We start from the raw sequence: 18,435 nt of genomic DNA, 5'->3' as shown, positions 1-18,435 counted from the left end.
GACACAACTACTGAAGCCCGCACGCCGTAGAGCCTGTGCTACACAGGCAACAAGAGGTATCACTGCAATGAAGACCCAGCAGAGCCCAAAATAAATAGATAAATAAAATTATTAAAAAGAATTTCATTATAAGCATACTCACCTCATAAAGCTGATATTTAATATAGAAATAATGACCCATATTCTTTGACTGTACAGATTTGCATGCTACTGTATAGGTGTAGACACTAAATTCTAATTTTAGTATAATTTGGAAAAAATCACTAACACTTTCAAACCACATATAAAGTTCACTAGGAAAAAAAAAAAAGAACCCTAACATGATTTTTAAAATATATGGACAAATACTAAGCTTATAATTAATTATATGCATGCTGAAGTATTTAGAGGAAAGTGCACTGATGTTTGCAATTCACTTTAAAATGCAACAACATAAAGCTAAGATGGGTTGTTGGATAGATAAGTTATAAAAACAAGTATTATAAAATGTTAGTGGTAGAATCCACTTGATAGGTTTATGGGTATTCACTATAAAATTCTTTAAATTTTGCTGCATGTTTGAAATTTTTCATTATAAAATGATAGGAAAAATAATAAACTCAAAATACCACTCTGACCTGAACTATTACCGTTGCATAATTTACTAAGTTAATAGCCTATTGATCTGAAGAAATCAATGTTTTCTTTAAGGAGCAAGTTATTTTAGTTTATAAACTTTGGGAACCTAATGTATTATATAAACATTTTTAAACAATCACCTCACCCAGAGAGATGTTATGAAAGAGCATAATGATACTCTGGGGGGGAAATAAGATCTTGTAGCCTCAGGGCCAAACTTTCTAGGAGAAGCTTCCCAGGGTCTAGAATTATATGTCATAAGGGATTCAGATCAACTTTAGATTTCTGCCCCCAGTTTGTCAGAAAAGTTGTGAAATAGGCCCCATGTAGATAAATCAATAAGTTCATGCCTGCTCAAATACAGTGCCTTTTTCCACCTTGTCATTTTCCAGCAGAGTATTACTACTACAGATCTTGCTTCCCTATTTTGAGAAGGCAGTTCAGACACCATTCACTTCTTTCTCTACTCTCCCCTCATAATCTTGCAAAGCTGTTGGTACTGAGGCTTCAATGTTCCATGAAGAGTGGTTTTCCAAGTGATGAAGCAGATTCTAATCAATATACAATCCAGATATGTACTGGGACCTGGATCTCTGCCACCTTTCCCTCCAGCTCTCTTAACACAATGACTAGGGAATTCCTTTGAGGATCACTGAGTATGTTTCAAGCCACCCTGTTCCTGTGGCCTCCTTCCAGCCACAAGATCTTCCTGTCTGGAGCATTTCCGGCCCTTCTGTCCCTTGGCTTGGAGAGTTCAGCTCAACCTGGGGAAAGGACAGAAGACTTGGGGTTATCAAAAGCCTGTTGAATTATCTGATGCAAGACCGGCTGGCTTGTTTGCCTCCCTTGGCTCTCTTCCTGGGCTTCAAAGCAGCTGAGAAAACAACCTTTTGCTAAGTCTTGGACAAGGAGGAAAATCTCTGGCATGAAGGATTTCTGTCGCAGACATTTGGCACAGCTAGAGGAAAGGTTTGGTTAGCTTGCAAAAGGTTTTATTAGCCCAGACATCCAGGCGAAATGAGATAATGGGGTCCCTGTTGAAGGACATTTTAGAATCAGTGGGTTTGCTCCCTTCCTTCTCAGCAGGTCCCTTGTGTACAGATGTAAATATTAGAAGTGTTTAAGGAGGACACCGCCGGAGAGTTCATCAACTACCACACAATCCTGCTGATCATGGGGGAGACTGAGATAGGGTTAAAAAATTAGCAAGCTAGAAATCTGTGGATGGATGCAAAGACCTATTTCTGAGCTACCCAACTCAACCGTTTCTCACCCCAGCTTTCTTAGTTGAACACATTACAATGTCTTTGGTCCCTGCATTCTGTGGATGGAAAGAAAGGGATAGAAAGAAAGCCAGGCCTACCACCTGCCCCTGCAGGAAGAAAGTGTGCTTACACTTTCCTTCTGCCAGCTCATTTTACTCTGCCCTTTGCCCCTGACCAATATGAGATTTGGGGTAATGGGTGGGAAAGGGAAGGAAATAAAAGAGAGGAAGGATTCATTAGCAGTGTTAAAGGAAGCCTGCCTGGCACAGGAGTCAGAGAAGAGAAAGTAGAAGAATTGGTGCCAGCTAACCCTCAGCACATGGCTGCCTATTCATGTCTGCTTCCCTGGGCCACAAAGGCAAAACTCACTTTTTCCTAAAGTCAGGGCTCTTTTGCAGAAACTCATATACCCTGCCAGGACCAGAATTCTATAAAAGCAGCCTCCAAGAGAGCCTGTACCTAAGGTTCCTGATGTCTTTGTGCTGTCTTGCCCACACTGACCTTCCTGGCCACCCATGGAGGAGAAGGGTAGGCCGGGTTGCTCCCGAGGAGGGTCACACCTGTACTTTAACGGGACACAAGTACTATCTCTAGAAGGTGTCACCATCCTGGAGGATGCCTGAGGTTCCTATGTCCAGCACTTTCTGTTCTGTGGCTCCTTTTCCACTTTCTGAGCCTCTTGGAAGTGGGAGCAGGCCAGGAAAAACATGTGATGCTATAGCAAGCTGAAATCAAAGACTTGACTGTGGTCCTGCCCAAGCCAAGTCTTGGCAATGATTGACGGGGCAGCCTGCACTTTTCTATGTGACATATTCTAAGTCCCCCAACTTTGGGGATGGGTTGCCAGATAAGCCTCAAAATAGGTATGAGTCAGAGCTTCAGAGAGTCACCATTTTTTTATATTTTATAATTGAGTTTCTGTTATGCATATAACATCATACCGGAGGTTGCTAGTACTAGGAGAAGCAGCAATGATAATGATGTCCTTCGCCTTCAAACACATGTTAATAAATTCAAGGGGCATTAACTATAAAAGGGTGGAGAAAACAGTGAGTACTATTAGAGAGGTTATAGATACAGTGTGATAGATTTGAGAGACGTTACCTCAGGCTAGAGAAATTGGCATGAGCTTTCTGGAAGAGGTTGCATTTTTACAGCATTCCAAGAGTATGTAGGATTTGGACATTGAGACAGGAAGGACGAAAGGAAGACTATCAGTGTGGAAGCTTGTGAACCTCTTAGTCAACCTGCATGGATGCCTTTCTTTGTCTTGAACCGTGCAGTATCCATGCTGGAAAGCAAATGCCTTTATTTGTTGTTATGTATTCTGCCTCCTTGATGTCTTATCCCTTGGATGTGGATGTATCTATGCATGACAGATTAGAGGTTACCATCATGCTGGTTGAAAGTACAGACTATACAACTAGTTGGCTTGGGCCAGAATCTTGTCTTCTGCACTTATAAGCTATCTGCCTCAGAGGTCTATTGTGAGGAATAACATCTATTCGTTGTTGTTTCCATCATCATTACTGTGGGACCCTTGGAAGGTCCTCCAACCCACCTCAAACCATAAGACTTTCCACCATTTTTAGGTCTATTACTCTCTTCCTTACATTAAAATGAAAATGTAAAGTTTCCTTAGCACTAGAAGGTTTAAGCCAGCTCTGCTTAAGAGCAAAAGAGAATCAGCTGATAACTTGTTTGCTTAGAGCAAAATAGGCACCTGAGTGTAGGGATATGAAAGGAGGAGGAGAGTCTGTACAGGGAGGCCAGTGAGCTCCAGAAGCCGACTTCTCCTCACCATGTTTTATTTAGAGTACTCAGGCTTCTGGGGTTTCACTTGTACACTGAGAGAAACCTTCACACATATAGCATGGGGATAACGTGAGGAACAGTGAAGAAAATGTCCATCTGTCATTTTCAGAGACCACATGTGCAAAGCACTGAACTGGGCTCTATGAAACGGAAGGGTATGGGATCAAAGGCAATGCCCTTGATCTTTGCAATCCCACTGAGAATTCAGAACATGTTTCTAGGAAATAAATTGAGGTACAAATGTATAACAGTCTTTTTTTTTTTTTTTTTTGTCATCATAATGGTGAAAGTGATGATATTCCAGTTGAGCTATTTCAAATGCTAAAAGATGATGCTGTGAAAGTGCTACGCTCAATACGCCAGCAAATTTGGAAAACTCCTCAGTGGCCACAGGACTGGAAAAGGTCAGTTTTCATTCCAATCCCAAAGAAAGGCAATGCCAAAGAATGCTCAAACTACTGCACAGTTGCACTCATCTCACACGCTAGTAAAGTAATACTCAAAATTCTCCAAGCCAGGCTTCTGCAATATGTGAGCCGTGAACTTCCAGATGTTCAAGCTGGATTTAGAAAAGGGAGAGGAACCAGAGATCAAATTGCCAACATCTGCTGGATCATCAAAAAAGCAAGAGAGTTCCAGAAAAACATCTATTTCTGCTTTATTGACTATGCCAAAGCCTTTGACTGTGTGGATCACAATAAACTGTGGAAAATTCTGATAAGAGATGGGAATACAAGATCACCTGACCTGCCTCTTGAGAAATCTGTATGCAGGTCAGGAAGCAACAGTTAGAACTGGACACGGAACAACAGACTGGTTCCAAATTGGGAAAGGAGTACATCAAGGCTGTATATTGTCACTTGCTTATTTAACTTATATGCAGGGTGCATCATGAGAAATGCTGGGCTGGATGAAGCACAAGCTGGAAACAAGATTGCTGGGAGAGATATCAATAACCTCAGATATGCAGATGACACCACTCTTGTGGCAGAAAGTAAAGAAGAACTAAAGAGCCTCTTGATGAAAGTGAAAGAGGAGAGTGAAAAAGTTGGCTTAAAGCTCAACATTCAGAAAACGAAGATCATGGCATCTGGTCCCATCACTTTGTGGCAAATAGATGGGGAAACAGTGGCTGATTTTATTTTGGGGGCTCCAAAATCACTGCAGATGGTGACTGCAGCCATGAAATTAAAAGACATATACTCCTTGGAAGGAAGGTTATGACCAAACTAGACAGCATATTAAAAAGCAGAGACATTACTTTGGGCTATGATTTTTCCAGTAGTCATGTATAGATGTGAGAGTTGGACTGTGAAGAAAGCTGAGCGCCGAAGAATTGATGCTTTTGAAGTGTGGTGTTGGAGAAGACTCTTGAGAGTCCCTTGGACTGCAAGGAGATCCAACCAGTCCATCCTAAAGGAGATCAGTCCTGAGTGTTCATTGGAAGGACTGATGTTGAAGCTGAAACTCCAATACTTTGGCCACCTGATGCAGAGAGCTGACTCATTTGAAAAGACCCTGATGCTGGGAAAGATTGAGGGCAAGAGGAGAAGAGAATGACAGAGGATGAGATGGTTAGATGGCATCACCGACTCAGTGGACATGAGTTTGGGTAAACTCCGGGAATTGGTGATGGACAGGGAGGCCTGGCGTGCTGTGGTCCATGGAGTCACAAAGAATTGGACATGACTGAGTGATTGAACTGAACTGAATGGTGAAAGTTTAATTAATTGTCTACTCTATGATTGTGTCTGCTTTCTTTCTCATTTTAAAATATTTTTTTGGATTTTTGTACAATTGTTAAAGATACTTTCCATTTACAGTTACAACAAAATATTGACCAGGTTATTTCCATTTATAGTTACAACAAAATATTGGCCATATTCTCCATGTTGTACAATATATCGTGAAGCCTAGCTTACACCTAGGAGTTTATACCTCTTTTCCATCCACCCGATGAACTCCCCCCACCCCCACCACAGGTCACCACTAGTATGTTCTTTATATATGTGAGTTTCAGATGGTAGTCTTTTAAAAAGTGCAAATTCTCACAGTAGATAGGATTATGGCTTTCAGTACCACATACCTGTCTTGTGGAGTTCCAGAGTTTTCAGAGCCGCACATGTCTGTACTCATTCTTACCCAACTATATATTTCCGTGAACCCTTAGAAGGTTCTAAAACCAACTTCACATATTACACACGGGGTTGAGTGGGATAAAAACTTCTCATGAAAGTCCTGGATTCTATTAAGCCGCAGGGCTTATGTATTAAGGAATCCAGGAGGGCACTTGAAAACAGCACAAGTCAGACAATGATTAGAACACCCCAGCTGTAAGGGTTGCCTGAACTTCTGAAACGGCAGCCTGAGTTATCGGCCAGGGAGGGTTGTTTGCTTTATAAGAGGGTTATTTATTGTTTGAAAGGCACAAGGGCATGGGGTGCTCATTGAAGTCTAAAAGAGGGAAAAGTCAATATGTATTCACAAAGACAATGTGGCAAACATCACTTTTTTTTTTCCTGAAATCTGTTAAGCTAAAAAACTAATTTACACTTCTTCCCTCTGCCACGTAAAACTAGAGAATCTTCAGGTCAGAAAACTCATGTTAAAAACAATATGCACTTACCTTTACCCCAGGCCTCTTACCAGCATGTCTGCTTTGAAGTGTTTATGGTCATAGGTAAGTTTGGTGCTCTAACCACCTTGATGGAGTTCTCCTCCAGTTGCTCTCTTGTCAGTTTCCCTGTAGAAACTTGAGCTCCAATCCAAACATATTTCATCCACCATGGTTTGCTGAATGAGCAGAGTAGGACCTTGTTCTAGATACTCTGTCTCCATTAATACAACCTGAGATCACACTAGATTTTTGCAAACCACACCTCCCAGCTGACTGGTACTGAACTGTAGTGAACTAACACATAATTCATTTTCTGAATGTTAAATTTCATCTTCCCTGTTCTGTAACCAGAACAAATTAGTCCCCTGTTCTTAAGGACAAGGCTTTAATGTATTTCAATAAAATTGTGTCCTAAAGATTCATAGAATTTGTCCCAACATTCTAACCAAATTGAGGTTTGTTTTCATATAATGGTTGTCTAATATATTAACTGTTCCTCTAAATTTGGTGTCTCCTGTTGCCGTATTCAGCATCTCATCAGTGGGTTTAGTTACATGATCCATGAGTGCAAATGCCACTTTTCAGGTGAGATCTTCTGTTAACTCCCTCTTTCAATCCAGTACACTTCCTGTACTCTTTCTCTGCGGGCTGCCGTTTATGGGGTCGCACAGAGTCGGACACGACTGAAGCAACTTAGCAGCAGCAGCAGCATATATAATCATCTAATATGGGATATATTTCACTACATATTCATTTTATTTATTATCTTTTGCCTTCTTTAGAATGTAAGCTCTCCTAGGGTAGCAATTTTTATCAGTTCTATTCCCTGTTGTATGGATGTGGTTGAATACATCAGTGTGTGCATCCAGGTCAGTAAGTACGTTGAATATGATAGGACTGAGGATAGAATCCACTACCTGCTACTAGAGGTTGTTACCCCATACCAGATTGTTACTAAACTTTTGGATACTTTCAGATTCATTTCATGGTATTAGCATCTAGTCCACCTTGTCTTCACTTTATCCAGAAGGCTACTAAGAATTTGTTACTTTTTTTTTTTTTGCTGAAAATCTCATAGTTCATGCTGGTGGTAGCCCTCTGAGCTATCAATCTGGAAGTTCTTTCCCAAAAAAGGAAGTGGGATTCATCTGACGTAACTGATCACTTCCTCTTTCTAACTGCATACAATCATCCTTTTGATAGCTCATTTTAAACCCTGTCCAACCCTTGATTTCCTGGAAAGGAGGTACTTCCAAGTTTGAGAACCTTCCATGTGAGGTCCTTCTGGCTTGAGCTCTGGGCTTGTTCACAGAATGGGCACTTGCTTCCTGGAAGAGGAAGTCATCAGATGATGGTGGGTAGCACCACTAAGCGGAAAGGCTTAGGTTCAGATGGCATTTACTGTGTTGCACTGGAATATCATTTCCTTTTTCTGATTCTAAGATTCAGTTCAGTTCAGTTCAGTCGCTCAGTCATGTCCGACTGTTTGCAACCCCATGAATCGCAGCACGCCAGGCCTCCCTGTCCATCACCAACTCCCAGAGTTCACTCAGACTCACGTCCATCGAGTCAGTGATGCCATCCAGCCATCTCATCCTCTGTCGTCCCCTTCTCCTCCTGCCCCCAATCCCTCCTAGCATCAGAGTCTTTTCCAGTGAGTCAACTCTTTGCATGATTCTGTGGTCTATAAAATAAAATTTCAAAAATATAGTATGATAGTTTATTGAATACTGTTTATTTACACCCTTCTGGCTTTTCATGTCCAATTTTTCATGCAGGCAATGAAGATCTGAGGTTTGATATATGTTTATTTGTATTGATTTTTGATCTAAAGGCTTTTTATTTCTCTTCTCCATTTCCGCTTTTTCCATTCTTCCTGACACACCTGTGGTTTAGGTGTCTCCTCATCCCTGAATTATTACAGTAGCTCCCTAACTGACTCCAGGACTCCCATCTCTTGCTTCTCCACCTTAGGCTCTTCAGTCAAGCTAATTTCCTGAACCCAGCTATTCAAAATGTGGTCTATGGACCACAGCATCAGCATCTCCTAGGAGCTTGCTAGAAAGGCACATCTTCAAGCCCCACTCAAAACCTAGTGAATCAAAACCTACATGTCAACAGGACCAACATTAAAGCTTAAGAAGCACTGTCCTCCCTTCTGCCATGCCATTCCCCTACCAAGGAGCACCCATAAATTCACATTGAACCATCCCTACATTATCTCTGTCAGAAATGACCCACTTTAATTATCAGGTGAGAAGTTTTTGACATAAAGATGTAAGTGTCCACCTATAGCATCTACTCATTTGTTCTGAGAATGAGAGCTAGTTTATCTAGATAACTTTAGAGCAGTTGAATTCAACTTGAATTGAATCCTTCCAGTAAAAGTCAAGTATATTGCTTTTTGGTAAGTGAAAGTTAGGGGGAACTTGGGAATCAGATGTAGTGAGTTGGTTGGAAATATTCCAACTAAGGTTTTTAGTTTGACACAGGTATTTTTAAAGTTAATTTCTTTTCGTTTTATGTATTTACTTTTGGCTATGCTGAGTTTTCACTGCCGCCCAGGCTTTTCTCTAGTTGCGGCAAGCAGGGGCCACACGTCACCGCAGTCCACAGGCTTCTCCCTGTGGTGGCCCCTCTTGCTGTGCGGCACAGGCTCTGGAGTGCAAGGGTTTCAGTAGTTGTGGCGCCCAGACTCTCAAGTACAGGCTCAGTAGTTTGTGGCGCATGGGCTTAGCATGTGGGGTATTCCTGGACCAGGGATCAAACCCATGTCCCCTGCACTGGCAGGCAGATTCCACCAGGAAAGCCCAACACAGGCATTTTTTATACTTAATCTTCAACATTATCTCATTTAGGTGGGTGTTGTTATCTCCATTTTACCTATAAGGAAACTGAGGCTCAAAAAGGTGAGGTTGTCCAGAGCCAAAGTATTGGGTACATTTCAGGCTATACCATAGGCGTCCAAAATACAGTGGTTCACACAAGTGGCTCTGTACTGAGCTGGACAGGTGACCAGGTGGGAGGCTTTGCTGATTTATGAGGTCACCCAGCTTCCTTCCCACATGTTGCTACATCATCCCCCAGGATGTGGTTGAAGCTGGGTCTGGCCCTTGGGAAGAGGGAAAGAGAAAGTGAAGAGCCCATAATTTTCTTATAATCCAGAAGTTCTACCTGTCACTTTTGTCATCTTCTGTTAGTCAAAGCTTAGCCACATCACCACACCTAGCTGCAAACAAGGCATAAAAATGTTGAAACCTGGGGAGTTGTTAACTCTAAGGAAGAAAGGAGGTGGCTAGGGGGAGACTACATAGGCATCAGCTGATTTGCCATAGGCATCAAGTTGATTAGTGGAGGAACCTTGATTCAAACTCCACGACTACAACCTGTGATCTTTCTACCATTCTGTTCCACCCTTTCTCATAGTTGACAGTGAATGTTTGTTGAATTGTTGTAGATTGAGATAGTACATGTAAGCCTTTGGTTATTTGAAATGATTTCTTCCTTCTCCCCTCTCTCCCTGATTACCTAAGTGGCTCTGTGCCAAACTTTCACTATTTTTTGATGACGTTAGTTTGTAAAACAGGGAATAGATCGTCATCTTCCTTCAGGAGAAATACAATAATAAAACATAATTCACCAGTTCTTAGAGGTTCTGTGGAATCATATGCAGTGTGTTAAAGGGTTAAACAATAGTAATTTTTTAACTATCGAATGACCATCCCTTTTAAAGTAGCTATCTTCATAGGAGAGTGCCATTACACAAAATATTTTTGATACTTTGTGTTGGTTGGTATGTCAGCCAACTGTCCCTGCAGTAATGCTTTGTGACAACTTCAAAATCACAGAGGTGTGCATATAGTCATAATCATTTAACCAATGTGTATGTAGATCTCCTGGGGGTCAGCTAATTAGATTGGACCTAACTGGCCAGCTCTACATCAGGTGTCTCTCTTCCTCCTTCTGAGATAGCAAATTAACTTGAACATATTTTTCTCTGGCAGTAGCAGAAACATAAAAAGAACAAGTGAAGTTTTGTGAGGCTTCTTGAGGCCTAGGCTAAGAACTGGCACAACCTATTAGTCAACACAAGTCATATGGCCAAACCTATAGTTAAGGTCCCTGGGAAATACTCTGTACCTCCAGTAGGAGGGAAGGTAAGTCATGTGGCTAAGGATGTGACCACAGACTTAGTGAAGGGTTGGGGCCAACCAGGCAACCTGGCATGGCTCTGCCTTTAGCAAGTTAATTTGAATATTTGCAGTGATGTTAAATCTTTATCTTTTAGGGGTAGATTTGAATTTTTTAATAAAATAGCTAAATTTATGAATATAGTTAGAGGCTCAGGCTAAATTATCTTTGGGCAGAAAGGTAGCTATTTAAGCATGTGAGATAATAATGGAACATATCTAAAACTGGCTCAAGAATATGGCCTTCATTGACAGAATAGTTGGAACTGATGTACAGCCTACCAAGGTGGTCAGTTGTTTGAAGGAATAACACTCATTTGGTTCTAAAATAATTTCAAAGTAAATAAACCTCACAGTTTGTGGTCACACGTTACCACTTTGCTTCAGAGTGGGAAGAGGAGTGAATAAGAGGCTCATCTCTATTTCCTTTGACTAATCCTGAGCAAATATGCTTTCTGTGCAGATTCTCATTGCCAAGTCCCCTCTGGCACCCTTCACCGCTTTTGTCTACACCATCGAGAAGGAAGGCTTGGTTCTTCAAGGTAAGATCTTCGGACAAGCCATTTCTTTCATCTAATTATGCTCAGCACTGCCCATTGTGGGTGATAATTACTGCTTTGCTCCTAATGGAAGCTCCTTCGGGACAGAATCAAAGGCCAAGAAGAACTAGCCAGTGATGTTGTCCTGATAAGATAAAAGAGATTGGCAATTGTGGCAAGAATTTGAGAGGTCAGGGAGAATTACAGAGTTCCCTAACAGAGTGGGACAACCCAAGAATGAGGAACAAGTCGAGCAGGCTAGGAACTGCAACTCCTCCAGTCCTCTTTGCAGATCCCATGGGAGAAGGGACCCAGCCCTGCCTCAGAGCCTTCCCACTCGTCCTGGCTCCATGAGCACCACTTCCTCGGCCTACTTCTGGTTACTCTGTTTCCTCCCCCTTGTACTCAAGTCCTGACCAGGGACCAGGCCTTGCAGACCTGCACTTTGTGACATGGGCCTGAGTGCTGACTCACGGAAAAGCCCCTCAAGGCCACAAGCTGAACTAATTCAACAAACAGGGGAGAAAGAGGATTGAGAGGCATCATTCCTTGATGTAGGATCAGGGTGGTTAGGAAAGGTGTCGTTTGATGGCAGGTCTGCAGAAAACAATGAAGAGGAGGGGGTAAATTCAAACCCCATTGAACTTAGCCCGGAGGGTCAGATGTCCCAGACTGCTTTGTAGATTAAGAAGGGTCCCCACAGAAGTGCTCAGAGTACACATCTGTCCCCCTACTGTTGGGCTGGAGACGTCACCCAGAGATGCTTGGCACACGTCTGCTCAGAACCTCCGAGGAGCATATTGTCTTTGCTGTCTGTGGGAGGAATATCTGCCCTTTAGGATTTTATAAGCTGAGTGTTTCCCCAAGTTTGTGAAATAGGGTGAGCCCTTGCAGTATCCCCATGGAGACACCTTGCATTATAAAGCTCTAGCAGAACTTCTAGGCAGCCGGCTGGACAGTGCTTCTAACTGAGGAACAGGCTTCTGCCCTCCCTTTCCTTGCCTTCTAAAGCATCCACTTCTTAATGGATCCAGAAAGCAGCGTGTTTGTTTGGTGTAGCTGAGCTCCACAGCAGGGACTCGGGTCCAGGGAAATTTGGAGTAAGAACTCCTGACCTTTGGCTCTTAGCCTTTGACTTATGCTATCCAAGTTCCTTGGTAAATATTTTTTTTTACAATTGCAAATATTGTTTTCTGACAAAGAAGCAGAGATTTTAAGACCAGATTAAGCAAAGCAAACAGCAGGCCTCTTTGTTATGGACTCTCTAAGGGTGTATAAGTAATAAGCAATCAGAGAGCTGGACTTGTGTTTACCCTGTGCACAGTGTGCCCTTCAGCTTTTCATTTTTAGAGCCTTGCTTAAAAGATTAGAACTCCAGCAAATAGCAAATTTAGACGAAGATTTCAAGAAGTTCTATGCAAGATTACACGGTAATTTCAGGAGGAAAAGAGCCCATTCTGCCCAGATAGTTTGTAGGAGAGGGTTGATATGGTGCCTATATCTTGATCACTGGGCATTTTGGTAAACAACAGTTCAAAGGCTGGTCTTAATTGGATAACTTTGGGATAATAGTGTGGAAGCGAGATTCACAGAGTTGCCTCTCTGACTCTCATTGCTAAGATCATGATTTTGACGGGAAAGAGGAAGTTGTTTAGGGAAAGTAGAAACTGAAACCACAGTAAATTGGTAGGGGTGAGAAAGCTGCAAAGAAAGACTATTAGCAATAGTTGGAAAACAAGAGAAAGTGGATTACTAAAGGAGGCTGGCCTGGAACTGGGTGTCCAGGAAATAGAAACATTCAGGAAAGTGTCTGATGATGCAAGAATCCCAACCAGTAAATAAAAATGTCTGGGAGACCTCAGAGCCTTACCTGTTTGCTTTTGAAGCCACACCTTCCTCTCTGAGGTTTTCTGGAGGCAGCAGGAACCTTCTGCCCCTATCAGCAGTGCCATTTCATGTAAACCTCTGGGCATTCCCTCCCCTCTAGCTATGTGCTCCCAAGGCTTTAAGTAAACAAAGAGGAGCTCTGATCCTCAGAAAAATGGGGGCCCCTCCTGTATTAGACCCACCTTGGATTTCCGTTCCGGCTCTGGTATGTTCTTGAGAAAATCTCTGGAATCCTAGTTTTGTCAGCTTGAAAAAGACAATGTTGACCTTGACTCAGTGCTTTGCAAACTGTTTTGTGACTCATTGGTGGGTCATGAAATAAGGAATCACAACCAGCATGGGGGAAAAAAAAAGAGAATAGAAAATAACATTATATCACATATGTTGTACTGCTTTGTGAAATATTTCTTGTGTGATTGTGTGTGCATGTACATGCATTATGAGTTTATGTATAGAGGTTGCAGTGCAAAATGTTTTTCTTCATTGGATTGTAGTCATCAGCCTGGGTGATCTCTAAAGGCATTCCGACTTCACCTTTCTCTGATTCTCTGAGGAGATGATGTACTTATCATTCACTGAGCACAGTAGAATTGTACCCTTGAGATCTCCACAACCTGGAAGGTAAAAGCTTATTCCCCCCCAGTTTTAACAGATGACTGAGCTAAAAAACACCTGCGCCGTTTCCCAGGCTTAAAGCAAAGAAACCTTTGATCCCTCGGTGATAACCTTGGAAAGGTCTCAGAAGTCAAAGCCAAGAAGCTTTTCTTGTGAGAGGTTGCTCTGGCGTGATAGTCCTGAAGTGGCATGCAGGTTGGCACCCACAGCTGCAGGGAGGTGGGGGCATGTACAATCCTTGTCTGAGGGGCATAGAGACAGAGAGGGGAAGGGCTGGAAGAGTGAGGGCAGTTCCTGGGTTACCAACTAAAGAAGAGCCAGCGGCTGTGGCTCCACTTTCCGTCTTTGTAATGGAGCCAGCCTGGGGTGGCAGGAAAAAAACAATCCAAATAGGCTAGCCTGGCTTTTGGCGGGGGTGGGGGTGGGAGTGAGGGACAGAGCTATTAGTGAATCTGGGAATGATCGCTGGGTGCCTTTTATCCCCTTAGCAAGCCCCGAGATTCCTACCAGCCTGCTAACCAGGAGGTTTTATAATACCTGAAGAGCTCCAGAGTGCAGAAGCAGAGGGAGGGAGAGAATAAAAGGTGAGGCCCACAGTGGATTTACCGGCTCCGCAGGCCACGCCCCACCCCAGTTCTCAAGGATTAGGATGCTGAGAACAAGCCTGCCACTGGGGGCCTTTCAGCCTTCCCGCCCTTTTGTTCACAGGGATGGGAGGGACAATAAAACGGCAGGCTGGGGAGACTGAGGGGCTTGGTTAGAGATTTCTCAGGCTGCTTTTTGAAACACTTGAAGGAGCCGATCCATGCTATTGTTGTAGTAAAATAAAAAGCGGAACTATTCTCCTTTCGCAAGGAAAAAAGAAAGAAAGAAACCACCCCCCCGCCCCTCCGCCACCCCAGCATCTTCAGGAGGCTGCTGGGCTCAGGCTGTTACCATGGTAATACTGCGTTGTTCGCATCTTCTTTGTCTCCCACTGGTCCAGGATCCTGGCCTCTCCTGGTTGAGCTCAAGACTCTGGAAATACTTGGGCCCCTGGACCCTGGAAACATTTGGGCCCCCAAGGAGGGGGATATCACAGCCCCCAGCTTCTTGATGGTTCAGACTCTGAAAGGGACCAGGTCCCAGCAGAGGAAGAGTTCAGCTGTTTTGTGCTACTCAACTGGGAAAGGTGGAAGGGGGTCAAGGAAGATCCCATTAATCCATTTTCCCTTTTGTTCCCAGAGTTCACCGTGAAGTCCCAGGGCCCAGTGAATGGGAAAGCTTAGAGGTTTGACTAGCTCAGAGTGAGGCCCAGGGTTGCCAGGACCTAGTGGAGAGGAGAGGGAAAAGCGAGACTTGGCTTTGGGATTTGGCTTGCATGGAGTGGGTCCACAGAACCACATGGCTGCAGATGGGAAGGGAGTGTTGACTCTGAAATCCAACTTGATCCACATCTATTCTGGTCATGTCCTCTGCTTCCCCAGTAAGCCCCAAATGTTGTGCCACCCAGAGCACAGCTGGGGCCCCTGGACCTCTGTGTCAAGGCCAGGAATAATGATTCTGTCCCTGAAAGCAGCCAGACTGTTGCTGATGCCACAGGAGGCGAAGGGACAACCCAGAGCCTGAGTCTCCTGGAGCCATTGTGGCTTTCATGGGTAATAAAGGCCTGCCAACTTGGCAAAAGAGAGGATACCCTAGGAGAGGTTGGCCAGGGAAAAGGCAGGAGTGGGCTTGGAGTCTGGGTCGGGGGAGTGTCCTCCTTGATCACTCTTCCCGGCTCTCTAGTCTCCTTTTACTTAGGGATCTAGGAAGTGTTTGAGAAACAAAAACCAAGTTGTTTTGAACAGGATAGAGGGCAATGGTTTAGTTTCTCAACAGGGCAGAATTATGTGCTTTTAAATTGTTTTAAAAAAAATAAAGATCAGGTCAGGCAGGTTGAATCTTGATTCTGGTGCTGTTTTATTAGTTTAGTTTGAATAAGCAGCATATACTTTGGGATGGGAAACCTCAGGGGAGCCCAGAGCACCCTGAGATAGGTCCAGAGAAGGTTCTGGAAACAAAGCTAGTTTCCTGTTTTTCCAACTACCCAGTATATAGGGACTCAGAAAATAAAAAATAATGATTTGAGAGCTGGGAAGCTATATGCCTCATCTTCCTTGTAAAGTCAAAAATGATTGTTTGATCGCTTTTTTGAAGCACACTGGGAAAGACATTAATCTCCTCTGTTTGTTCCCTTGTCACAAAGTTGGGTTAGATTCTTCCACCCCATTTTCTTAGTCACTGAGCCAACTGGATGATTCATTGAAAACTTCTTTGCCCCCAAATACCACCATCTGAGTTCATCAGATTTCAGTTACAATCAGTAGCCCATTTAAATGTTTCTGCCCAGTGGACTCAGAGTGACCCAGAAGATTCTCAGTCTGAATCCATCCATCCAGGTATGGAGGTGTCTGCCTGGTAAATATCACCCACACACCTGGCACAGCCTGGCATGCTCTTGGGAGCCTGGCAGAGAGCCCTGGGATTCAGCGGAGCAGAGTGAACTAGCTGTCACGGGGCATGGAAGAGAGGGCTGCAGATGCCTGTCTAATTGTCCTGAGCTGCCTCTGCCTGCCCCTCCAAGAGGCGCTTCCGAGGGCAGAGGACACAGGACTCCCATTCGCAGCGTTGCCCCTTTTGGCCCCACATCCCCTCCGTCCATGACAGCGTCCCACACTGGCCCTCAGCTTTTGGTCCCTTCTTTCACTCTCGCTGTTAGCCTCAAAGACAGATTTTCTTTTTAATGTGGAAAATATATTTTAAGTATGTAACAGTACAGAAAATAGTAAAGCCAAACCCATGACTCTAACATCCAGAATTAACAAATGTTAACATTTTGTCAGATTTTTTTAAGCTGAAATATAGTTGATTTATAGTATTGTGTTCCAAGTGAAGTCGCTCAGTCGTGTCCAACTCTTTGTGACCCTGTGGACTGTAAACTACCAGTTTCCTCCATCCATGAGATTCTCCAGGCAAGAATACTGGAGTGGGTTGCCATTTCCTTCTCCAGGGGATCTTCCCGACCCAGGGATTGAACCCGGGTCTCCCACCTTGCAGGCAAATGCTTTAACCTCTGAGCCACCAGGGAAGCCCGTGTTAGTTCCAGGTGTACAGCAAATTAATATCAATATATATATTCTTTTTCAGATTCTTATCCCTTATAGATTATTACACAATACAGAATAGTTCCCTGTACAATACAGTAGATACTTCTTGTTTCTCTATTTTATATATAGCAGTCTGCGTATATCAATCCTGGGGCTTCCTAGGTGGCGCTAGTGGTAAAGAACCCACCTGCCAGTGCAGGAGACATAAGAGACGCAGGTTCAGTCCCTGGGTTGGGAAGATCTGCTGGAGGAGGGCATGGCTATCCACTCCAGTATTCTGGCCTGGAGAATTCCATGGACTGTATAGTCCATGGGATCACAAAGAGTTGGACACGACTGAGCCACTTTCACATGTGCTTTATGCATATAGTTACATGATTAACTGATAAAAATTATTCTACTCCTCTTAAATTATTCTACTCCTCTATCTCTCAGAAAGGGATCTTTTCATTCCATTCATCTTTATTTTCAGGTGAGGGGACTGAGTGCCGGAAAGGTGAAGTGATGCTCACTGCCTCAGAATTGGGTTTGTAGCCATTTCCAAATATTCAGCCTGGGCTCCTGTGATTTTTCATAAAATCAGAAATGAGTTTGGGCCCCCTTGTCTCCCATCATGGCAGCCCCTGTGACAACGTACCTCTTGGGCTTCATAAGCCTCCATTGGGATAGTCTAGGCCCATTCTGAACCTTGAATCGTGAAATCCTAAGCTATGATGGATCAGTCACATTGATATAGTGATCCTTCAAGGAATTTCCTTAGTTGGATCATAAATTTGGCTGGGTAGAAACATAACCTAGATCAATAGTGGTGTACAAGGTAGAAGTTCACTGCTTTCTCATGTAACATCATGGAGGAATGCAGTCCAGAGCTGATATAGCAACTCAGCCCCACATATTAGTCCAGCTGCTGCTGCTGCTAAGTCACTTCGGTCGTGTCCAACTCTGTGTGATGCCATAGACGGCAACCCACCAGGCTCCGCTGTCCCTGGGATTCTCCAGGCAAGAACACTGGAGTGGGTTGCCATTTCCTTCTCCAATGCATGAAACTGAAAAGTAAAAGTGAAGTCACTCAGTCGTGTCTGACTCTTCGCGACCCCATGGACTGCAGCCTACCAGGCTCCTCTGTCCGTGGGATTTTCCAAGCAAGAGTACTGGAGTGGGGTGCCATTGCCTTCTCCGATATTAGTCCGGAGACCCTGGCAATTCTCTTGTTGCTCCAGCATGCCTGGGAGGCTGCCTTCATTGTAATGATCCAAAATGGCTCACTATCATGTCCTCTATCAAGGCAGCAGGAGTTATGTGGGGCAGAGATTCAATAGGAGGAAAGGGCAGCCCCCTCCCTTAAGGATATTAACAAGAAGTTACACATATTATTTCTGCCAATCTATAGATGTATGGAAAGTAAGGCTAGAAAATGTAGTTGTTAATCTCAGTGGCCATGTGCTGAGCCAAATGTGAGGAGTTCTATTATCACGAGAGAGAGAAGAGATGCATATTCAGTGATACATTTCATTCAGAGGAGCATAGTTGCAGAGATTAGGCCCCAGGGTACAATAGTACAGACCCTAGAGCTGGACTTGTCGCATAATGTCCAAATGCAGTATAAATATTGCAGTTTCTCAGAGTTACCTGGAAAATAGTTTGGCTCAGATAAATCTCTTTTCCGTTCTTAAAAAAACAAATGTATGTTTAAAATGGTATCAGGACATTCTTTAATAGAGTCTAAAACAGTAGTAGAGTATCACAGTCAGCAATGCCACC

At 43.5% G+C, this 18,435-nt stretch overlaps 1 protein-coding gene and 1 long non-coding RNA gene across 4 annotated transcripts in view; one reads left to right on the top strand and one right to left on the bottom strand.

The window, feature by feature from the left end:
* Positions 1-18,435, top strand: part of RAD51B (RAD51 paralog B) — a 610,539-nt gene that overhangs the window by 584,223 nt on the left and 7,881 nt on the right. For 2 of the 3 annotated variants that reach the window (XM_040226222.1, XM_040226223.1), the window contains exon 10: positions 10,969-11,047. In XM_040226222.1, the coding sequence (XP_040082156.1) occupies positions 10,969-11,047 (79 nt within the window). Of the gene's footprint in view, positions 1-10,968; positions 11,048-14,034; positions 14,131-18,435 lie in introns of all 3 variants that reach the window. The other variant, XM_040226220.1, reaches the window with a different exon arrangement.
* On the bottom strand, positions 139-6,552 carry LOC120852795. Its single transcript, XR_005718651.1, has 2 exons — positions 6,325-6,552; positions 139-1,382 (listed from the first exon to the last, which is right to left on the bottom strand). It is a non-coding gene; the product is annotated as an uncharacterized LOC120852795 (long non-coding RNA).

This window comes from Oryx dammah, unplaced genomic scaffold (genome assembly GCF_014754425.2).
Source record: "Oryx dammah isolate SB20612 unplaced genomic scaffold, SCBI_Odam_1.1 HiC_scaffold_26, whole genome shotgun sequence".
Classification (NCBI taxonomy): domain Eukaryota; kingdom Metazoa; phylum Chordata; class Mammalia; order Artiodactyla; family Bovidae; genus Oryx; species Oryx dammah.
Note: the sequence above shows the minus strand (reverse complement) of the source record. Positions and strands in the feature narration are given on the sequence as shown.